Source organism: Nelumbo lutea, chromosome 1, assembly GCF_056320005.1.
Source record: "Nelumbo lutea isolate HS-2025 chromosome 1, American lotus-T2T, whole genome shotgun sequence".
NCBI classification, from domain to species: domain Eukaryota; kingdom Viridiplantae; phylum Streptophyta; class Magnoliopsida; order Proteales; family Nelumbonaceae; genus Nelumbo; species Nelumbo lutea.
The window spans coordinates 75,091,618-75,116,721 of record NC_142684.1 but is presented as its reverse complement, the minus strand read 5'-3'; the positions used below and the strand labels follow the sequence as shown (position 1 = coordinate 75,116,721).

The window sequence follows — 25,104 nt, the reverse complement described above, 5'->3', positions numbered from 1 at the left end:
TATTTCTCTAAGTATATTTAGTTTGAAGGAAAACTGGAAAAGGTTTCCTTACTTTCTCTACTTTTTTTCCTTCGAACCAAATACGGCCTAATATTAATGCCTCGCTTTTTTGATAAGTTATTTATATGAGTTAAATGTACATTTACCCATGTTCTTTTATTTTCCATGCAAATAAGACAATGACCATTTCAGCCATAAAAATATATTATTATAAGGGGTATTTTTGTCCCATTTAAGTATTGACAACTTTCCCCTAAGATGGGAAAGTTATTTACCCATGTAGGAGTAAGTAATACCTAGGTAAATAAACTTTCCCCGGTCCCCACTTAATTCTGAAAAAAGAACATGGGATTTTTTATTAATGGGAATCAAAATTCCATTGACCAACTTTCTCCCCTCTCAAAATTTAGAAAAAGAATGCCCCCTAAATGGATTCCCATCATAAAAGAAGTTTGTCCTGGCATCATTATTTAATTTTTTTTTCTCTTGCAATACTGTCTTGGCCTCTTACTTTGCCATTTTGTGATAAAATTTGGAGATTGTATTTGTGATTTCACTCTTTCCTTTTACACTTTAGTTTTGTCGTTCCTCCTTATTGACCATTTGTTGTTGTAGAGCTTAGTTCCTTAAGGCAAAGAAGGATCCAATCTCCAACTTCAAAGACCCGTTTTGTCCTCTTGGAGTCTGCACACCTCTTCATCCAGTGTTAGGTTGAGTGCAAGTGCTACTTAATCCATTCCTTTACTTGGTCTTGTTTCTCAAAGTTCTTGTTTCAAGGTGTTAAGCTGAGCAATGTTGGTGGGGAAACACCATAGGCAGGTTCATAAGGAGTGGTATTGATGACCAATTAATGGTGAGTGATGTTATACCATCATTCAAGTAATGGTAGTCATTTGAACCGTGGGCTAGGGTGGATGCTGGTGAAGCATTGCAGGTAGGTCTCCAAGGTCTTGTTCAACACTTCTATTTGTCCATCCAATTGGGAATGGTAAGAGGAGCTCAAGCTTAGGGTGGTTGCTTATAGTTGAAATGGCTATTGCCAAAAAAAAACTAGTAAAAACAAGGTCTTTGTCGCTAACAATGGCGGTCGAGATTCCATGTAGTTTAAAGATGTTGTCTAGGTAAGCCTAAGCTACATCGATATCACAGGTAGAGTAAGAGGTCGAGCAATAGCACCATAGTCCCGAACAAACTTCTTGTAGTGCCTTGTTAATCCCAAGAACCCCTGAAGCCCTTTGAAGTTTTTAGGTGTCATCCATTGGGTTATACTAGATATTTTCTCTAAATCAACCTCCACTCCTTCAGGAGATCACATCTCCACCCCACAACGCCCCACATCACATCCCTGTCGTGTATTGGAAACATCTCCCGATGATAGTACCAATCCTGATGATGTCATCATCGGGAGATATTCCCAATACATGGCAGGGATGTATTGTGGGGCGTTGTGGGGCAGAGATGTGAACTCCTCCTTTAGATGAAACTATATGGCCCTGATAGTCGAATCGTGGGATGGAAAATTTGTACTTACTGGCCTTGGAAAACAGTGAGTGCATTTTAAAGGTGCTCAGGGTCTCTCTAAAGGTGTTGCAAGTGATCTCAATCATCGATTTACTATATATCAATATATCATAAAAAAACCAATACGTACCTCTACAAACTAGATTTGAATACTGAGTTCATAAGGGCCTGGAACATTGATAGAGCATTTGAGAGCCCAAAGGGCATCATGAGGAATTCATAGTGCCCCTCGTGTGTCCTAAATGATGTCTTGGGTATGTCTTTTGCTTTTGATGTGTACCTAATGATACCTCGAACGCAAATTCAGCTAAGAGAAGGCACTCACCCCATGGAGTTCGTCTAGCAATTCATCGATGACTGGATAGGAAATATATCTTTCATTGCAACTTCATTCAGTGATTGGTAATCCACACACAACCTCTAGCTTTTGTCTTTTTTCTTCACTGGCAAGGCTTGTGATGAAAAGGGGATGGTGCTCGGTCTAATGATCCCTGACTCCATTATCTCTGCTATAATCCTCTTGGTCCCATTATTTTGGACGTAAGGGCATCTATAAGGCCTTAGGCTGACTGGTTTGGCTTTGGGAAGAAGATGAATGTTGTGGTCAAATGCTTTGATTGGAGGAAGCCCCGTGGATTCATTGAAAAACTCTTGGAATTCATCCAACACACTCTGGACATCTTGACTCTTAACTATCTCTTCTCTATGTAGAGAGATGTAGGCTACATTTAGTAATCAGTAATGCCTTAGCCATCTCTTCCCATCTGGTGGTACGAGGAAACATAGGTTGTTTCCCTACCAACATATGAGTTCTTTCTACGGATGGCAATTTTACAAGAATTTTTGGGTATTCAACCCATACCAACCCTAATAGGACCCATTTATTAAAACCCTATAAGGATTGGGACGGGTTTGGGTTTTGACTTTAGGGTACCCAATACCTAATACCTAGTTTTATCTAACGCAAGTACCCGTTCCCGATACCCGATTATAAATCCTAGTTATATATATATAATACATTAAGATAAATTTAGTAAGTAGAAGCTAGGACAAAGGAGCCGCATTGCCTATGACATTCCTAATTGGTCAATTTACAAGTTTGGGACATTTGGTTAGGTTCAAGTCCAATCCAACAATACTTTTGGGTGAGTTGCTTGTTTATGAAGTATAATTTTTTATTAGTTAATTTTTAAATTTTATTGGCATGATTATTATTAAATTTAAATTGATTTTAAATTAATATAATTAGGATTCAATATTGCAAAATACAAATGGTATCTGTTTGTCTAAATTCAAATTAAGAATCAATTGGTTTGAGTAAGATTAAGTCCAACCCAAGCAATATTTCTATGTGAAATATCTGCCTATGAATTTTAATTTTTATTAATTAATTTAAAAAATTTATTGATGTAACTATTTATAAATTCAAATGGACTTTAAATTAATGTTATTAGGATTTAGGATTGCAAATTCTATCTATTTGTTTGAATTTAAATTGAGACTTAATTGGTCTAGGTAAATTCAAGTCCAATCCGAGCATTATTTTTAGGTGACATACTTGCTAATTATTTTTAAAAATTTATATTTATTTATAAAATTTTATTGTTGTAACTAAGATTGCAAATGGTATCTATTTGTCAAAATTCAAATTCAAACTCATTTTGAAATGATAATCTTATTATAAAATATCTATATATGTAGGCTCTTCTTCAACAACTGACTCAATGTGTATCTCTTTAGTTGAGGATGATGTTCCAATGGATGATTAGAAGAATGCAAGAGTTATTGTAATAACAATTCTCTTATTCAACAACTGACTCAATGTGTATCTCTTTAGTTGAGGATGATGTTCGAGTGGATGATTAGAAGAATGCAAGAGTTATTGTAATAACAATTCTCTTATGTCACTTAGTTTTTTTTTATTTTTTATTTATATTATTTTGTTTGGTTCTTTTATATGGAAGCATTCTATGTAAATTTGGTTATTGTTGAATGTTATTAGTTGATAATGAACTTTGAAGAACTTTTTTATATACTTAATATTCAACTTGAAGAAAAGTTTAACTTGATCATATGATAATCAGGTGGGACGGGTCATAATGGGTTTAACGGGTTTGGGAAATTTAGAGGAAAAGTTAAACAGGTTTGGGATCAAGGGTACCAAGGCGGGTTTGAGAATGGGTAGGGAAATTTGCACGGGTACCCTACCCCTATTTCCATTCATAGTTATATCCTTGTCTATGCAGCAAAGTGTCATGGATACAAAGTCTCATTTCATCAGGTCGACTGCTCTCAACCAATGGGTACCCAAAATGACGTCATACCCATGCAAAGCTAATAAGTAGAAATCAACTACTAAGGTAAAACCCTGGGTTCGAATAGGTGCCTATTTACACTTTCTCTTACCTTGTAGATACTCCCCATTTGCCACCATCACACTAAACTGGGCTTCTGTTGAAATTAACAATCTGGCTCACTCTCATCGGTTGAGGCAAATTGAACCCAACAACTACTTGGACTAAGATCTCTAGAGTCTCTTCATTATCCTTAGTGAGCTCATCCATATTGCCTCCCTCCTCCATAGTTGTGTTTACCAAGTATAGCTTTGTGGCCTTACAACGGTGCCCAGGGACATGCTTTTCATCATAGTAATAGCATAACCCCTTTTATCGTCTTTCTCCAACTTGAGATGGAGGAAAATGACGGATCTCACAGGATGGGGTTGGGGCAGTGGCCACTAAAACTCTTGGCACAAAGCTCTCCTTCAAAAATTGAAATCTTCTTCTTCAAGTTGGGCCAATCTAAAATGCCCAACCCAAGGTGGTAGGTTGGAGTTTCTCAATGCTTACTCTAATCTCAGGTTTTAGTCCAATCATATAAAACCCCGCTAGAAAATCTTCGATTAATCCTATAACTTGGTTGCAAGGTTGTCGGAACTGCTATTGGTACTCAATGATTGAATATTTGAGTGAGTTTTGCTAGTTTATCTGTGTGGTTGAAGTCCAATGGCTCATTGAACCTTTCATCCAGAGATGCAACTAGTTCCTTCTAATAAGGTTACGGTGGTAATCTTTATACCACCTTTACCATTTTACTATTGAACCCTCAAACCCTAGGTTGGGATTTCATTCAAATCAATGTACTATCCAATCAAGAAAAGCCATACCGTTCAAGTTATTTCCATTGAACTTGGGGAGGTCAAGTTTCACCATCATCTGTAGCCCTATAAGGCTCCCATGAGAGGCTTGCATTCCCTTTGTTCATTGAGAGCTGGTGTCAGCTTGGTAAGCTCGACGACTACCTTCATCATGAACTCCCATCGAAGAGGACAACTAGTTGATCCACTCTAATATTTCAATCAGTCGGTTATTCATCTCATCATGATGTATCTCTACATTGCTTAACCACTTGTCAATGTCCACCATCACCACCTGAGAGGTTGGCGTTCCCCCGAGCTATGGTGTGGAAGCACTACTCACAAGGGGATGGTAATCCACTCAAAGGAGGAAACCTAAATGCAAATGAAAGATTGAATAATCTTCATTGATGAATGTCCTAAAGTTTTTATAATGGTCGATGGCATTACGACAACATCTTAAAAAGGGAAAAAAATGAAAATGACAAATGTAATCATAACTAAAAAAGGTGGATAGTAACAGATATAACACCACCAATGATTGGTTGTCGTGATTCTAACCATTGCCTTGATCATGCCTTAATGGTCCACTACTAGGTCATTGGCCACATCATTAGTGTGGGTCGATGTATCTTGGGTTGGGCCTTTATTAGGTTTGATCGTCAGCATAGTTGGAGATGGTGAGAGTTTAGAGGATCTCTCCATTTCTCCCCAAAACAGAACAAAGGAAAAGGAGAGCCACCACATGAACCAGACAACAGAATCCAAGCCCAGCTAGTTCGCATAGAGGTCCAATTAATCGTCCAAGAAGGAACCTAGAGCACAAACCCTATCAGAACGGTAACTTAGGAGTAACAACTCCATGGCAAACAACCTCAACAAAGATAGAGATGGTGCTTGACAAGACGGTCATAACACTGGTAAAGACCAAAGATATGCTAGGTTTCTCAACATTAAAGGGAAAGTGTGACCAAAGTAAAGTGTAAAAAATCAGCCCCAATACTACAGTACCTGGGACTAGAGAGAGAATGAATAATGATTACTATAGGCACATAAGAAATTACTACACTAGGACCATGGGATGCAACAAAGGGAAAAAGATTCAAAACCTTACTAGGAAGATTCACGTAAGGTCTAAGGCTTTGCAACATAAAAAACTCAAGCTAGGAGAGGACATTGCATGTGACAACCCAAGGAATATACCACTATTTGCTATTGAAAATAAAACCTAAGAACCTAGCAGGGCAAACAAACTTGGAAATGAAAACAAAGCAACCTTAGATACCAAATTTAAATGGAAGAATGATCAAAATGTTAAAATCAAATCCAATGCGTTGAAACACCCCCGATGGGACAAGGGAGAAATGATAAAAGTAGCATCCTACAAAGAAATAATAGGGGAAGAAGAATTAAATTTGGACTTCCTTGCTGATTCCCAAGTACATTAAAGTTGGGAACAACATAAACCACCCACAACAATGGATTGATCATGTCAAAGACAATGAAGAAACTAAGGGTAGTGTGTTTAAGAAATATTGGATTAAGCGATAAGATGGTGCAAAGCTAAATGCTCCTATTATTTTAATTAGTGATATAAGGACTAAATTTATAAATGTTGAGTGGAATGGGAGACAAAATGATGTCTTTCAAAGGATACCTTTTAGGAAAATGTAGGTCATTTAGAGTAATCAAATTGTTTTGAATTCACCTCAAAACTACAACAAAGACTTAAGTGACTATAAGAAGAATAATAAAAATGCAACATGCATGCACTCGTTACAATCCAAACCAGAGATACATAAAGGTAGTGAAATAGATATGGAAAAAAGTTGAGCAAGGTGAAGAAATCTACACATGTTTGATGTAGAGAAGAAGAGAATGTCCAAACCAACTTTATTGATTACACCGCTACTAACTGGAGGAAAACAACTTAGGTAGACCTGGATGCATAATTGATGGCAAATGATCTCAACCACTAGGCTCTATGTCTTCATACAACGGTGCTTGGAAAGAGAGTGCCTTTAAGCGCCATCATGCATAGAGCCAAAGTGTCATGGAGCATTATTAGTAGGCTATCCATTAAGTTGTTCAATAATGGTTTCTTCTTATTAACCTTTCCGACTTTAGAAGATTATGGTTATGTTTTAAACAATGGCCCATGGTTCGTAAATGGTAAATACCTTATTTTAGCAAAGTGGAGAGTAGGGCTCAAACATACAACTCTCAACTAAATTTAGCAGATTTGTGGATCCACATACCATGCCTACCCCTGGACTATTGGAAAAAAAGACTATTTGGAGATCATTTTGGCTAAGGTGGCTACCTTTGACAAAATTGAGAAAACACCCTTTCATTAGAAAAAACTAGATTCTCATAAGTATATGTTACAGTTGAGATTTCCAAAAATCTTAAACTACAAATCCTATAAAAGTTGGTGGCTAGACAATGGATTACAATATCATATATGACAATGTCCATAATCGATGCATGGATTATGGTGTGATTGGTCACAATTACATTTTGGCTAAGGTGGCTACCTTTGACAAACTCGAGAAAAACACCCTTTCATTGGAAAAAGCTAGATTCTCAAAAGTATATGTTCAAGTTGACATATCCAAAAACCTTAAACTACATATCCTGTAAAAGCTAGTGGCTAGAAAACGAATTACAATATCATATATGAAAATTTCCAAAAATCTTAAACTATAGATCCTGTAAAATGACTATTTGGAGATCATTTTGGCTAAGGTGGCTACCTTTGACAAACTCGAGAAAAATGCCCTTTCATTGGAAAAAGCTAGATTCTCATAAGTATATGTTAAAGTTAACATCTCAAAAAATCTTAAACTATAGGTCCTGTAAAAGATGGTGGCTAGACAATGGATTACAATATCATATATGAAAAATGTCCATAACCTATGCATGGACTATGGTGTGATTGGTCACAAAGCTATCCACCACCAACTACAAAGGGAAAGAAAATGAGAGTTTAAGCTAGAATATTATGGAACTAAAGCATTTAAGTAAGCTACTAAAGCAAAGAAAGATGGTGTGGAACCCAGGAAGGAGAGGGACAGGTAAGAAAAACATTGGAAAAAAATAGGTGGTCCAACCTAAGAACTATCTTGGTAGGATGTCTCCCATTTCATAAACAAGTTAATACAAACAAGAGTCATGAATCACCCAAAACTATGAATCATACGACCATCACCATATAGCCACAACCTCAAACTAAATAGTGGGTCAACAAAAATTGGGTTAAACAAGCTAGAACCATACCCGGTCCCCCCTAGGAAGACCAAACTAAAAATTAAATGGAGCCCTCTAATGATTATGATAGTAGTGAAAAAATCTAGGGAACCTTGATGGTAGCTGGAAATCAAGGGATTAACCAATACTTTAAAATAGTAGAAGGGGAGGATGGAGAAGATAAGGACTTATTGAATGATGAGTAAGAACCCATGGATCATGAATGGGAGATTTAGGGAGGATTAAGATGATCCAAGTTTGGCAAAATTGGAGACCATTCCACTGTTGGATAAGAGTAAGTTTGAATCTTAGTTTGGAATGTTAGAGGGATTGAAAGTCAAAAGCATTAATGACACATTTTTAATTTGTTAAAATTTCATCACTCAGATATTATCTTTTTTATGGAAGCCGGGGTGAACCTCATTATGGGAGAAAAATTATTAAAAAATTTAAAAATTTTAAATCATTTATTATAAATCCAATAGGATTTTCTAGCAGCCTATGGTTATTTTGGAATGACAGTATTAACTTAGATATAATTATCTCTAATTATCACCTTATTCATGTGATTATCTATTTATAATAGTTCAAACACTAGATGGGAAGCCACCATTATTGTCTTCCAAGGTTTTGTTAGAGGTACTAGAAGCCACCGGTTCCATAATAAATCTTTAATTCCTTGCTCGCTATGGATTAATAGAATTCGAAGCAAAAGGTAACAAGCTCACATGGAGAAGGGGTAACTTGCTTGAGAAAATTGACTAGGCTTTTACAAATTATCTGTGGAGACTACAATTCCCACCAGCGAACTTATCAAACCTTCCATTCCTTAGTTTGGATTACACCTCCATTGCTATTATCTATTGAAAATCAACAGGGGCCCTAAATCGCTTAAGTTTGAACAAATGCGGAACATAGAGCATGACTTAAAGGTAATTATAGAAAAATCATTGAATACCTCTATTAGAGGCTCTAAAGACCACCAATTCCATAAAATCTTGGAACAAGAACAATTTTAGAAATATTTTTCACTACAAGAAGAAAATCCTGAAGGAAATAGCAAAGGTCCAAAAAGAGAGAAGCAAACATGTTAGATATAACTCATAAAGAGGCATATAAAAAATAGTTAAATATTGGGCTAAAAAATCTAGAAATCTATGGCTCAAATGTGGAGAAAAGAACACTAAATTTATTGGGCCCAAAAGCAAAAACCCAAATCACCCAAACCAATGTAGACCAATTAGCCTATGTAATGTCATTATAAAATTGTAGCAAAAATATTGGTGATCCATGTAAAATCAATCATTGCAACGATAATCTCTCCCTTTAAATTAGCCTTTTTACCAGGTAGGCAGATTTCATATAATGTGTTAATTGCTCATGAAATTAATCACTCGATAAGAAATAAAAGAGAAAAAATGGAAAATGCTACCTTCAAAATTGACATGGAAAAAGCTTACAATTTTCTTAAAATTACCTTAACAAGTATGAGATTTCATAGAAAATGGATAGGATGGGTAATGGAATGTTTGACAACGATAAGATATCAATTCTTAGTAAATGGTTCCTCATTGTTAGTATTCAAACTAAGTTAGGGTATAAATAAGGAGACCCTCTCTCCCCTGACCTTTTTGTGCTATGTAGCAAGTCTTTGGCAAGAAATGTGGAAAAAAACTATCCACAAGAGCTAATACAAAGGATTTGAAACTTCAAAAAGTGGCCCAAAAATCCAAATTCTTCAATTTGTAGATGATTGTATGATCTATACAAAAGCAAATCTAGAGGTGTACTATATGTAAAACAAGTTCATTGTAATTATGTGAGGGCCTCAGGTCAAAAACCCAACTTTCAAAATCCTCAATATTATTCTCAAATAATGTTCCAAATAGGTTCCAAGTATTGTTGGACAAGTTGCATGTACTCCAAGAAACAACAAAGAAGAAAAATATCTAGGAGCCCCTCTAATCAAACAACGAATTACAAAATCCACAGTCAATGATTTGTCGGAAAGAATAACAAATAAATTAGAGGTCTAGAAAAGCAAAATTCTATCTTTATGAGGAAAGTTACTATGCTAAAGATTGTGGTAGGGAACCTTGCTCAATATCAAATGAGCATGGTGGATATCCCAAGAGAGATAACAAAGAAATGGATAAAATGCAAAGACAATTTTTTGGGGGTTCAAAACAAAACAACAAAACCTTTGCTCTAGCCAAATGGGAAAATGTGTGTACAGTTAAAAATTCAAGAGGCCTCAACATAAAAAATCTAACCATAACCAACAAAGCAAACTTAATGAAATTAAGGTGGAAAATTACGAATGACCACAAGAATATTTGGGTTCAAGTAATAAGAAAGAAATATCTAAAGCAAAGGGACTTGCTAGATCACACCACCCGAAAAAGCTAGTTCTTGGGTACGAAAAAGGATAATAAGAGAGAAAGAAAATATTTGAACAGGGCTAACATGGACAATTGGCAATGGAACCCAATGCAATTTTGAACTGATAACCGGGTCCTTGACAAACCACTAAATGACTCAATGCATGATAAGGAATGGGAACATGAGAACCTCGATCTCAAAGTTAAGGATGTTATTGACCAAAATACCAAGAGCTGAGATAAAACAAGCTATCTATCCTTGTTACCACCCCATAGTAAACAAGATAAAGGCAATTCACTTACCTACAAAGGAGAAAGATGACAAGAGAATATGGGGCTGTAGGGCTGTTCACGGGTTGGGTTAGGTCAATTTACTGAGATTTTTCCAACTGACACAACCTAGTCGGGTTACCTGAAATTGAAACCAAAACCGACCCTGTGTTAAGCAAAACTAACCTGGTCGGTTTGAGTTGGGTTGGATCGGTTTGGGTCAGTTCGGCTCTAAGTTCAATCATCGTAATAAATTGAAATTTTAAATTTTTTATTCTTGAGAGTCAAATTGTATTAGAGATTGTGCTTGAGTTGAGGGGCTAAGGGGGGCGGACCAAGTTAGAATAGAAGTTATCAAGAAAATAGAAAGTCAAATTGTATTAGAGAAAAAAGACCGGAATTTGTATATTTCAAGAAACCTTCTAATCTAAGTAAAAAATGACACCTAATTCTAATTGTAATTGGTTGCCTATTTGGTGTAAAAGACCATAGAAATTAGGATCCTTTGATTCTTTTCTTTAAACTTTTCCAAAAAAATTCCTTGTCTAGTTGTCTTACAATACTTGCCATTAATGTCATTCCTAACTAGAAGACTAGAAATTAAGTTAGGTTGTAACTAGGATAGAGACAATTTAGTTAAGTAGGAACTAAGTTAGGATAGAGACAATTTAGTTAAGTAGGAACTAAGTAGGTTGTAACTACTAACTAGGAGCTAACTACTAAGTCGGTTTGGGTCGGGCCGTTTCAGTTTTCATGTGTGAAAACTGAAACCGACTCGAACCATCGATTTATGATTTTTTACAATTCGAAATTGATCGATGCTAAAGAAAAACCAGCCGACTCAAATTGGATCGGTCTGGATTGGTCGATTTGATCGGGTTGGGTCTTCTTATGAACATCCCTATGGAGCTGAACCCAGATGGAAACTTAACGACTAAATTGGCCAACAATTTATTAAGAACAAATGAGAACCTAGACCCTAGTATAAAATGATCATTAAAAAATTTAGGAAACTCCATTGCTTGGAAACTTTGAAAATAATTATGTGGGTATTACTTTTAAATAAGCTCCCAACAAGGAAAAACCTTTGTGATAGATAATTAAATATAACCATAGGGTGCCTGATTATGGTGAAGTATAAAATAGGAATCACCTATTGGTGAAATGTAAGGTTGCCCAACAAGTCTAGGAGCTAGTTAACCATCAAATATGGCTAGGTTTAGCAGACCCAAATTGGGAATTCATAGAATGGTAGAATATAATGATAGAGCTTAAAATTAAAGAAAAGATACCTTGGTTTTGGAAAAAGGGTTACAAACATCATTCGGGTACACTTGGAAAGCAAGAAACAAAATTCATATTAATAGAACTAATACTCCTCGATAAATAGTGAATAAAGCTTGGAATTACGTAAAGGATACTTCCAAGCAAATCTAGTGGTATCAAAAACTATTTGCCCTCAAAAGAGTCCTTTATGGGTTAAATGGATCCTCCCAGCTCGAGATCCATTAAAATAAATTTTGATTCTTTAACAAGTGTTGAGGGGAGCTATGCATGTATTATTTGGAACCACATGGGAGAAGTAGGGGTGGCAATTTTGACCCTAATTCATCTGACCCACTACTTGAAACTCTCCCATACCCACACACTTTAGTAAAAGGTCATTATGGGTCAAATGACCCATTTGAGCCAAGAAAAAAAGGTCTGGGTGGGGTTGGGTTGAGGGTACCCAATGGGTTGAAGTTCATTCTCGTCATTTTTGCTAACTAACATTTTAGGGTTTGAGGCAAGTGTTAAAAAGAAGCTCAGAGAGATATGAGGAACTTCTGGTGGCTAATGCAACGATTGATACCACCGATCTTGCTACTATCGATACCAATAATCTCGCCATCGTTGATACATCGATCTCGATTTCCCTCTGTTATTCCTCCTCCGACCTTCTTCTCATTGCCGCGTCGGTACCAGATCTTGATTTCAAATATGTTATTCTACCCTTTCCTCCTCCACCTTTATTCTTCTTCTTCTTATCGTCATCGTCGACTAGTACCACTGATATGGATTTCAAATCTAATCATCTCCTCTTCCTCCTCCCCTCTTCTTCATACTCTTTTTACCGTTGTTGTCGATACCACCGATTTGGTCTTCTACTCTTCCTCCTCTTCCCCTCTTCTTATTCTGGCATTAGGCCATATCTACGATGCCGTAGCCACTGGTTATAGGAACCAAAGCGGAAGTGATGTATTTTTTTGCAATTTTTACATTTTTGACCATATATATATTAAAATTTTAGCATTTTCTATAATTTTTTGGTATTAGTTGAAATATATGATCATCTTGATTGTGTATATTCTAAGTATTTTCTATAATTTATTATTTTTGGTTGAAATATATAGCTTTTGAATTTTTTTATCATTTTATTTATTTTATGCAATTCTTGGTTTTTATCTTTTTTTTGTTTTTTTTACAATTTTTTAATCGAAAAATATATTTATTTTGAATTTTTATCGATTTGTGCATCTCATGCAATTTTTACTTTTTTGAAATATATATTTTCAAATTTTATCAATTTCCTTGTTTTCTGCTAAATTTTGTTTTTTCTTTGCAAATTTGTGTCAAATTTTGTGTTTTTTATTATTTCTTTGTATTTTTTGTATTTTTCTATAACTTTCTTGATATTTATTGCTTTATTTGGTATAATATTTTTGTTTTATTAATATTTGCATTGAGTTAGTGGGTCATATGGCGGGTCAAGGTCAAGGTGGGTTGTGAGTTCAAGGCAAAGTAACCCTCGGTTAAAATGTCATTCATCTCTGAGGAGTGCGCGTGGCTTAAGCAAAGAAGCCCTATTAGAATTTTCTACAATCAGACTCTCAGAGAAGGCAACATTGTTGTTGACTAGTTAGTGCGTAAAGGACATGTTTGTGAAGGAGATATAACACAAGATTGTTCGTGGGGTTTTATATTTTTGGCTCTTCTTGATTTTGTGGGCAAATTTCTTCCTCACTAGCAGTGATTGTGCCCTTCCTTAGTGTGTCAAAAAAAAATGTAGATAATATGAATAAATCATATCTTTGAAAAAATTGGGAAAAAAAATCCAATGATTAAAAATGGCGAGAATTATGTGTTTTAAGCAAGTTGGGAGGGGTAGGGATCTCCTACCAACAAAAAAACTCTCAATGTTGTCCCATTGGATTCACTAAATCCAAGTTGAATTAATGGCATCCAAAATCTGATATGACGAATTAACAATGCATCCAAGTTTGACTCTAATCAAGCTTTTTGGTTTCAGATTTTATCCGACTCTGATGAATTTACTCTAGCCCAATATAAAGTTGTATATGATTTATTCGACTATGAGATATTCAAATTGGATATCAGATCTGGCCATAGAGTTTTGGATACCGTTGGTCGGTAACTACAGTTGCACATTAGAACATCTCCCTTGTCATTCATATAGAGATGTTTCAATGTGCAACTGTGTTGACTTGTTGGGACAAATGTTGGAAGTGTTTGTTGGGAGCTGGGTGGGTTGGGCCAAGTTTATGGTCAACCTAGGCTTAACCTAGGGTTAGGCCTGAGGCTTAAGCTTGGACCGCACAAGCTAAATGTCAAACCTGATCTTTCCAACCCAAGCCAGCCTACACTGTAATTTGATGCACTTGGGTTGGTTAATGAACCCACTCTAAAATTAAATGTGTATAGACATTTATTCAAATATGTATGCATGTGTGTATGTATGAATGTGTATAATTAGGTTGGACTTAGGTTGGGATAAGATTGGAGTTGGGTTCAATCTACCTAAGGTATAGGCACAAGCTCAACCCCAAAAAACCCAAAGCCTTGGACCTAAGCCCAACCTAAGAACAAAAATTCCAAGCCTAACCTATGTAAAATATCAAGTTGGGTTGGTTCGGGCTCGGGTGATGAAGAATTGAGTGGATTAATAAGCCTCGATTGCAATGTTGGATTAGAAGATTTCAAAGGAGCCTAACAATTTGTGGGTGAGAATTGTAGTCAATAAAGTATTTCTAAGGACTCCTTTTAGAACGTGAAGCCAAAAAGAGGGTAATTGTGTTGAGCTTGGAGGGGGTGTTAAGGTAGAAAGATTCTATTAAAAAGAACAGAAAAGTACATTGCTTCAAACTACAGAATTCTGAATTCTAATGCAACCTCAAATAATTCAAAATGACAAATACCTCACCTTAAAACATCAATATCCGCCCGTGAATTAGCATCAATTCCGAGTTGGCACCTACCCCAATTGTACGAAGGGGCTAAGAATTCTTAGGGTGTGCTGAACAATCATTCTCCCTAAAAAGAAAGGGTTTGCTACGAGGATAAAAAATACAGAAAGTAGTAGTTTTTTTTTTTATTAATGATGTTTGAGTCGGTGACAAACTCATTAATAAAATGGTTGATGTAGAATAATAGATTTCTAATGAAGGACTATTACGGCATGTTTGGTTCATAGTCTCAATGTGATTAGTCAATCATAAAATAATTGGAATATTAATATCCTAATAATCTTGTCCCTCTAGATGTTTGGATAAATAAAAGCCATTGTTCTTCCTTTGAGGGACAAGGAGAATGATTTTACCCATTAGGTTGTGTTTGGTTGTAGTTCAAATTTATTTGCACTAATATAAATGCATGGGAGTTTAAATGAAAAAATGCAAATTCTCATTTAATTTTGTTTTGGGTTTTACTTTATTCTGCTCCATGTCTTAATTTACATAATTTTTACTGTAATCAAACAAAATAAACTAAAATTCGAAACAAAAAAATGTCAAAATTTACACTCAAATCATTTACACTGCCATAGTTTTGCAGCAGGGCAAATTTATTTGCATTGCAACCAAACACAAACTTAAAATCAACTTATTTGTTGGCAATTGACATCCTTTTGATCAAGAGATTGCTCCTAAATTGTATAGGAAAGCATGGAGTCTTGTTTCTCCCCCCTAAAATGAAGATTTTTAAGCATGTTATTAAAGAATAAACTCCCTAATCCTACAAATACAGTTCTTTGGTATTGGAGCATGGATGTTGATGGGGATTGCTATTTTTGTGGTGAAACTGAGGACTCAAATCATATTTTCCTTAAATGTGAGGTGGCCAAACAAGCATGGTTTATTTTTTTGCAATGATATGATAAACCCAATTGTTGGTGATCTAAAGGTTGTTTGGTTGCACTGCAAATAAATTTTCACTGATGCAAAACCATGGCAGTGGAAATTCTCACTTATTTTTGTTTCAAAATTTGACTTATTTTGTTTGATTGCAGTACAAGACATGAAGCAAAATAAAGTAAAATCCAAAACAATATTAAACAATAATTTTCATTTTCTACATTTGTACTCCCATGCATTTGCATTGCAACCAAACACAACCAAATGTTTTGAATTGGTGGGAGAAAGTGTGTGATGGCTTTGTGCATGATTGCAAAATTTTTCTTATTGAAAATGTAACTTCAATCCTTTATTAAATATGGAAAAAACCTTTCTTCCCCTTTGTTAATTATTAATAAAACAAGAAGCTTGTGTGAAAAAAATAACTGTTCCTCAAAGGAAATGATTATGCGAACCAAGGCATCCATTAGGATTCACAGCAAAGAGAGTTTTACATTAAAAAATCAAAAGAAAAGATATGCAAAGAAACTTATTTACAAGGATTGACCCATATCCTAATGACTTAAACTTTTAGGTTTTGGTGACTTTATTGGCAAACGTTGGAGAGTCTACATAGCATAAAACCTCACAAAACAAAGCATTTGTGAATATGAAACTTATAAATATAAAATATAATGACAGGTATAATGTTAAAGAAGATATTAAATAACTTTCAAAAAGTTTTGAATGAAATGTCTAGCATAAATATTGTGTTTAAAGATGAGGTTCAAGTACAAATGTTAGCTTATCTGGTTTGATTGTAGTACAAATGAAGTAAATTGCATTGAAATTTGACCATGAGCATGGTGAAGGATTAAAAGGTTTAAAAAATGCTATTGCCACAATGACACTTCATAGCATATCCAAAGAGAACCACTAAGAGTTCATTCTTGCAATTTCAGAATAGAGATACATTATAAGCCTCATCCATTTAATAATAGGCCATTCGGCACTGTGTTTACAAGTGTCGGTCACAATGGGTATTGAGGATCGGATTCTTATAATGGAAGCATTATTTGGAAAAATGTAGGCAAAGAGAGTTTTTTATGCTCATTTGGAGAAAGAGTTGGTGATATAGTAGATTTGGGGTGGAGAACGAGGTGGATTGAGTCTTAGCTTTAATACTTGAGAGGTCTCTTTACTTCTTTAGTAGGTTGCAACAAGGAGTTTTTTTGATGAACTGCTAGTAGGTAAATTAGGCATAGATTTGGCATAACATAGGGTTTGGGCCCTGTTTGCACGGTCCACCTACTACAATAAGTGTAGTAGCCCACTTTCAGTCTCTACTTGTCTGATATGATTTTTTGAGAATTCTCTTAAACTATACTCCTAAGGTATAGAAAATTGACTAATTATATCCCTATTATTTACATATTCCTTTCGAGTACACCTAAGTTGTATGACAGTTGATAGTTCCGTTAAATCGTGATGAAAAAGATGAATTTTCACACTTACCTTTGGGCTTAATTAGCGAACATATAAGGAGAAAAATGATAAAACATACAAATATGAAAATAACCATCTTACCCTTTTGGTTTAAGTCATCCAAAAGGATTAGACAAGTTAAGATGGATTTTGTCGTTGCAACGCCAAGTTGGTGATTCTTCGTCAAGTAGACAAAATTTCAATGCTTTGTTACTTATGAGCCAATCTATAGAGTTGGAGACGTAGCGATAGGAGATGAAAGGGTAGATCCACTATAGTTTAAAGTGTAATTTTGTTGATTCTTTCTATATTGATCTTCGAATTGTAACCTTAAGTTTATGATTAAGAAAAAAACGATAAGAGATAGAGTAGGGGATGACGTTGGAGATAGTCTTTTACGCCATTTTCATCGGTGTAAGGTTTTACATTGGTTCGATTTTGTCCGCATTTGGAAAGGTAGTGCAATTATAATCGATGTAAAACTCCACTCTGATTTAGTTTTATACATTTGAATGGAGTGGAGTTTTACGTAATTAATCGATGTAAAACCTATCAAACGTAAAGTTTTACATCGATTATCGATGTAAATACTACATTGATTTTATTGATGTAAAGCTTCACTCTTCACCCATCGCGTTTTTCAAAAAGCAACGGTTACTTTTAAGGTTTAGTGTACTTTTACACTTATGACATTTTACATTGATTCCAAACGCAACATAAAATGGGATCCTGAATTGTACAAATGGAAAGATGTTTTTTATTAAGGCCTCGTTTGTTTGCAATTTTGTAACTTACCTATGTAAATGTTTTATGGGTAACATTTACCTGGGTAAGTACATTTACTAATGTTCTTTCGATTTTCAGGATTCTCAAGTAAATAATAGAGTGACATTTTTACCCATAAAAACTAATATAAAAATGAGCAAAATTGTCCTATTATGCTTTATAAAATTTTTCCCCATGTGGAAAAGTTATTTATCCACTTAGGAGATAGGTAAGTTTTACATAGAGAAGTGAAGCTTATTTTACTATGGAGCCCATTAGTAAATGAAAAAAAAAAAACGTTCTAAAGTTCGTCAATAAAAAAAGGTACCCATTAACCAACTTTCCCAAGCTTATTCATGGGACCTAAGGAAAAAAAATGGGGGGGAGGAAATGACTAGGAGTTCACATTGGAGAGGGTCACGGATTTGAATTTTGAACAAAAACCATGTTCACTCTTGTATTTTGAAGTTTCGTCAGAGAGAAGCTTGTGATTGCCACCACAAAGTTATAAATATTTTACACTAAACCGAAAAGTGACCGTTGCTTTTTTGAAAGTAGTAATGGGTGGAAGAGTGTAAAGCTTTACATTGATAAAATTGATGTAGTTTTTACATCAATTATAGGTGATGAGGTTTTATATTTTTTATCAATGTAAAACTACAATCTATTCAAATGCACGCAAAACTGATCCATAATGTAGTTTATGTCAATAATAATTATACCCTTTTTCAAATGCATACAAAACCAAACCGATGTAAAATTTATATCGGTTCTTGACATCACATCCAAATGCAGCCCAGAGTTTCTTTTTTCTCTTTTGCTCATCATTGCTGCTGCCAAGCTTCTACTTTTTTCACTATCCTCATTCATCCTCATCGAATTTCTATTTTTTTCTTTATTTCAGAGGAGGATTAGAAAGATTACTTTGTTCATCCCAAGGTGGACCGATTCAAGGAACAAGCAAGTTGAGGGAAGAGTAGGATAATATATCATCACTGTGTCGTTTTGATCTTCTGAATTTGAAGGTGAGTTTCGAGGAATTCCAGTCTTACGGACTGTGCAAGCAAGGGTGGCTGTAGGGGTTGTGTGCTTAGCCCTTTCATCGAATCAGTGCGGATCAACACCAGCATATAATTGTTTTACCTATCCATCGATGGCCGCCAGTGGGTCACTTGGGGGGTAGTCGTTGCTATTTGATTCACCTTTGACTTGATGTCAGTAGCCATATGTATCTTTAGTTCACCGAGATCTACCTTGGTTCACTGGTTCACTCTGGATCAAGAACACTTACCTCTGGTCGTTGTTGGCCTGGGAACAAATAAAATCCTATTTAGGATTTGTTTCGCAAGTCTTTTTTAGAAGATTTTCTTGTAGTTCTCATAATCAATAGATGCATTGAACCTTTGACATAAGATTTGGGCAGCCCAAAGACCGTTTGGCATATGCACATTTATTTATACGTTGTTTTGGGTCTTTCCGCATGAGATTAAAATGCAGAAGACATGGAAAGTTTCATTTGAAGCTTCTCGAAATCATCCCAAAATGGGCTTTTCGCATCTTTTCGACGCCTCATCTTTTGGCGGCATGATCTTCCTCATGCTAAACGGGAATAGACCGATTTTTGATCTTCCCGACTTGTAGGCAGCCGAAAGACCGCACGAAAAGACACACCAAACATGGCCTTAATTATCATCGGGTCTTAGTCCAATGTTTCATGAAACCGAAGGGGCATTTTCAACCGCAAAAGAGTATTAGGGTCATTTTATAAAAATATAAGTCATGTGATGTAATATGTGAGCGGATTGAGATTTTGATGAAACACTTACGGTAAGGGTTTAATTAGTCAATTGATAAAAAACACAGGGGTACTCGAAGGCGATATATAAACAGTGGGGGTACAGTTAATCAATTTCCAATCTTACAGGTAGTTAAACAGAATATTTTTTTAAAGCATTTGGGGGTATAAATAATCGTATTGTCTGAGTTCAGGCGGGCTCCCTCATTCCGCTTCCCCACTTCCGGTTCTTTGCTTGCTGAAAACATGGCTCATTTACCTGAAAGCTTATCGTAACGGAATTCGTCGCAGTTTCGAAACTAACTCCAGAAGACTGCGAAAACCCTAACCATCCAAAACAAGTATATTCATTGAAGCATTAACATTTAGTCTGCTGAACGTTTTAATGGAGGAAACGAGTTCAAGCTCCGAAGGAGAGTTTTTAGAAGGAGCGACAGAAATCGAAGACAATGCGGAAATCCATAAAGAAGATCTTCTGACGGAAGAGGGTGGTGTTTTTCCATTGGAAACTGGAGATAACATTGAAGGTAAGTTGGCTTCTTCATTTAATCAAGATCAGGTGAAAGAGCATCATTCCTAATGTGAACTATCTCCCTTGATCAATGGTGTTGTAGTTTAACGTATTCTTATTACGATTTTGATACTTTATGAATTGTATTACTTTTCACTTATTTTCTTTTTAATTTGTAGTTTGGTTTTTGGAGCTGAAAACCTTTTTACTTCAAACTTTTCATTAGTATAGTTTTTCCCTGGTAATGATAATTTTTTTCTTTTTGTTTTAATTACACTAACAATAGATGCAGATGACAGTGAAACAGAGAGAGAAGAAAGTTTGAAAGTGGCAGTTAAGACATCGTATGAAATAAAACTGAGAGAGTTATTGAGGAACATACATTCGGTTGAAATTGATATTTATTCAGAAGCTTCAAACGAATTTATCATGCTGCTGAGAGGTGATTCTGGAGGTGAACTGCTCGGTCAATACGTCCAGGCTTCCCCCATGTGCTCGGAGTTGGTGGAGGTTTGGAAGCTCCGACAAGGGAAACCTGGAATGTCGCACGTTCTATCTTTAATCTCCACGATTTTGGACCACTCCGATGGGAAATATAAACCAAATGACATCGGAAGGATTACCATAAGCCGGAGGCTCGATAAGTTAGCTCGTTCCATTATTGAAAGCAAGTTAGAAGATGTTTATGCGGAACTGAACAGCAAAGAAGCAAGACGTCAGAATGCGGCATTATTGCTATTGGCAGCAGTTGTTGGGCGTGGTGTGGGGTTGGCTTCTGAGGTTGCTAAGAATTTCGATTTCAAACTCTCAGTGTTCCCTAAGCTTGCGGAGTATCAGCAGAAAAAGGTTGGGAAGAAGGGCAGACACTCAACAAGGAAATCATTCATCAAGTATGCAATGTCATTTTTAGATATTGGGAATCCAAGATTACTGAGATGGGTCTTACAGCAGAAGGATATGTACTCAGGGGTGCTTCGTGGGCTTGGGAGTGATGATAGTGAGACTGTTATTTATGTTCTATCCACATTGCGTGATAGGGTCCTTGTGCCAGAGTCATTGGTGCCCCCAGGTCTTAGGAGTGTCCTATTTGGCACTGTTACTTTGGATCAGTTAGTTAGCATTTCAGGAAACCCACTTGGTGGGCCTGCTGCTGAGATAGCACACCAAATTCTAGTTATGGTCTGTACTGATCCTCGTAATGGGTTGATGCCTGATTTGAAGGCTCATCCAAACCCATTAAGAGGTAATCCGAAGCGACTGCTGGATTTAATGAAGAAACTAAAGGCAACAGAAATTGGCTACCACAGAGACCTGCTGTTGGCTATTGTTAATGGGAGGCCATCTTTGGGTTCAGCTTACATGGACGAGTTCCCTTATATTCTCGAACCTCGTGAATCAGATACATGGTTAGTTTCCTATTTAGAATGTTATCTTTCCTATAATCTTTTGTCTATTCTTCATCATTGTAAATTTGCATCCTTGCCAAAACACTTGCAGGTTTGCTGCCATTTCCCTGGCAGCAGATTTGGTATCCTCAGCAAGCATGAATATTCCTTTTGGTTCCACTTCCTCTCAGCCACAAGATCCACCTTCTCTAAAGAGTCCTGAGGTGCAGTGTCTGCTGAAGTGTTTTGTTCCTCGTTCATTCAGTCGGATGGTAATTGATAGGGGTTTACGTCGCACTAATGTTGCTGTGAAACATGGTTCCTTGAGGCTACTTCTGGAGGCACTGAAGTCATTGGACAACTTACTTGGTGTCATCAACCGTTTCTGTAGTTCTAATCCAGTGATGCAGAAGTGGGTATCTCTCAAGCAAGAAATTCAGGATGAAGCTAGAGCTTTGCTGCCGGATCCTCAAGTTCTGTTGATGTTACTTTCTTCCCTGAGTTACAGCCATTCCAGTACTTCAAAGTCAAGATTGAAAAGAGATAGAAAATCTGTCAATTCTCCTGAAGTTCATGACAGGGGTGCTGCAAAGAAATTGAAATATGGGACAGTGAATGAAGATGCAGATATTCTTATAAGTGGGATTAATGCTGAGCCTGATACTACTTTGCAGGGGGAGATTAAGAAAGTTACAGGTGCATTTATCACAGAGGAGTTGGACAGTGAAATGGAACTTGTGAAGGTTATAGCCGGAATTTGGGGTTTAAACAAGTGCTCCCTGCCAGGAAATGAGCTAAAAGACCCACATGTTTATTTTCACTCAAAGTTGCTTGATGCTCTCACATTATATCTTGTGAGCTTCACTCCCTTAATAATTCTCATTTAGCATAATGATAGTCATAATCAAGATAAGCTTTTGTCATATTGTTCTTTTTTTTTTTAATGTTGCTTTCCATACTTAAAGGAATGGTCTCATAAAATGATAACCTTTTTCTCCACTGTGATCTTCTGACTGGCAAGAAAGAAAATATAATTTTAAAAGTGGAATAATGACCCTAAGTTTCTTAACACTATCAAATCTTGATAAGTACTTTGTTCTTTCAAAATCAACAATATTGAAGTAATTTATAATTTATTTTGAAAGAAGGTAAAGTATTGTGTTGAATTATAAAGCGAAAAGTCATGTACAACGAGTTGCTGTACCCATGGCTTACAAAAGCTGCCCCTGCAGCACTATAACCCCAACCCCTGATTTACAAAAAAGATTTCTATATACTAAAAAGGAATCAAGATTTGTATTTTTAAACAACTTGTGTATAGCTAGCCATGGAAACATCTTTCCCAAAGGCTTCTGAAATGTAGAACTGACAGAACTGCTTTTGCCTTTAAAAATCCTTGCATTCCTCTCCTACCATAGACACCAAAAAACCACAGCAGGGACCACATTCCAGGTGAGATTTCCCCTTTTTGTCAGGCCATCTCACCACCAGCTCTTGACAAAATCCACTACTGAACCAGGACAGCTTCCCATACCTGCAAACAAACTCCCAAATGGTTTGGCCGATTCAATGGCCAAACAAGGGGTAAACAAGGATCGATTGTTTTACATGCATTTGCTTAATGCATGAATAAATTAAGCATTAACTAGAGAAGGAGGTTGGATAGTAGTTGCTATACTACATTCATGGAATGTCTGGTGTCTATTGCATCATATGTAATTCGTTCTCATTTTCATAATCAATAAAAGTTTAATGTTGCCAATAAAAGAATACTTAATGGGTCATGGTTAGGAAAGAGGATAATTACATATTTCTTCAAAATGTAACTGTTGCATTTTGAATCTTGATGCATGCAACTTGTCATTTTCCCTTCATCTCTGACTGCATTTTACTTGTGAGCCTAATGACAGCCCTTTTATTATCCCATGCAATGCCAATACAGACCTTTTCTGGTGAAACATTGCATTTGATTGTTCATGTGGACTGTACAAGTTATCAGAAAAATTCCACCTCTGGTTTTGCTCTAAACAATAAACAATTATTTGTACTCTTGCAGCGAACAATGCCTATAGGGGCGGAAGGAGCATTTGATTTCTTTAAGCTTCTCCCCAGTGATCCCTTAACTTTATCCAGTATTCTACAACGATCTCTATTATCTCTTTTGGTAGAACATATTAAATGGACCCCTGGGAACAGGGTTTCCATCAGAGCTCCTCATCTGATGTACAAGCATTTGCAGCAGTTTATTAATCTATTGATATTTTCACCACGCAAAGAGATAAAGGATCAAGCATATGTGCTGTCACGAGCAGCCATGTTAAGTACGGGTGCCTTTGACAGGAACATAAATGAGATAGATGCATGGTTCTTATTTTTACCTGGCTATGATAGAGATAAGCCTTCTGCGAAAAGTCAAGGGATTGAAGCACTTCAGCACTTGTCTGCAGTTGTTATTTCATTCTTATGTGATGCTGTTTCTACAATAGGAAATAACTTATACAAATATTTGGACCGTGCACGTTGCATTATCTCCAAACTAAAGGGTGTTGAAGGTAAACGGTGATTCTGAAGTGTTTCTACATTACAAATCTACTTGTGCAGTTTTAGCTGCTTTGAATTTGGTCTCAGTTTATTCATTTGTTTTTCCCCTGAAGGTTTGTATTGCTTCCAAAGGGAAGGGGCCTATGCTTCATCTTATATTTGGCCGAAAGAATTATTTGTGCATACCAAAACTTGGAGGCATGGCCAAAAATAAAACCTACCAGGGACTAGGTTAATCCATAAGGAAGGTCCATAAATTAGGGATTTAGATAAATCCTTTGAGCCAATCTTTAGCTACGTCCCCATCCGAGACAGCATTCATTGACTGGTTAGAGTAAACAAGTCAGTGCATCAGTTATTGGTGGATGAATTTGTCAAAATTTTGGTTGTTGATAGTCCCACTGCTTCTGTGTTTTCCAAACACATTATTTCATCTATCAAAATGAAAGAATTTTCTTTCTGTAGTTCGCATGCTGAGTTTATAATCCTTGTAAAATGACCCTGTGAGAAGAAGAAATAGGAATGAACAATCAAAAAATGCATGTCATCTGCACTGTTTGCCTTTATTTTCATTTTCCTTGTACAGATGTATGTGTGCCATGAAAGATTAGCTGTGATGATAATTATTTTTGACAATGTTATTATGTTTTGATTTCTACACTTTTACTTTAGTGTTATGCCTAGTAAGTTTAAGTAATTAAGGTATCCTTTTATGGTGCGTTGTTAGGTTGAGTTTGTGGAAGTTTTGAAATTTAGTTTTCAGATCATGCCGTATTTGCATATTATTTAATAATTGTGTATCTTTGAATTTCTCAGTTTTTATTTTTGGCAATCTTCAAGTCCAGAGGTTTACAACTTTTTTAATGAACTTGATTCTTCTTTTGTCTCCTACTCTTTCATATGGTAATGAAAAATAGGATCTATGTTTAACCTATTCCCTGATTTAGCAGAAAAGAA

At 36.0% G+C, this 25,104-nt stretch overlaps 1 protein-coding gene across 3 annotated transcripts in view; it reads left to right on the top strand.

Moving 5' to 3' along the window:
- The first annotated feature begins 19,906 nt into the window (after window positions 1-19,906).
- The window catches only part of EMB2788 (ribosome 60S biogenesis amino-terminal protein), a 76,994-nt gene continuing 71,796 nt past the window's right edge, over window positions 19,907-25,104 (top strand). For 2 of the 3 annotated variants that reach the window (XM_088964792.1, XM_088964791.1), the window contains exons 1-4: window positions 19,907-20,237; window positions 20,508-21,627; window positions 21,719-22,460; window positions 23,663-24,158. In XM_088964792.1, coding sequence (XP_088820918.1) covers window positions 20,096-20,237; window positions 20,508-21,627; window positions 21,719-22,460; window positions 23,663-24,158 — 2,500 coding nt within the window. In that variant the 5' untranslated portion in view covers window positions 19,907-20,095. The remainder of the gene's footprint in view (window positions 20,238-20,507; window positions 21,628-21,718; window positions 22,461-23,662; window positions 24,159-25,104) is intronic. The other variant, XM_088964793.1, reaches the window with a different exon arrangement.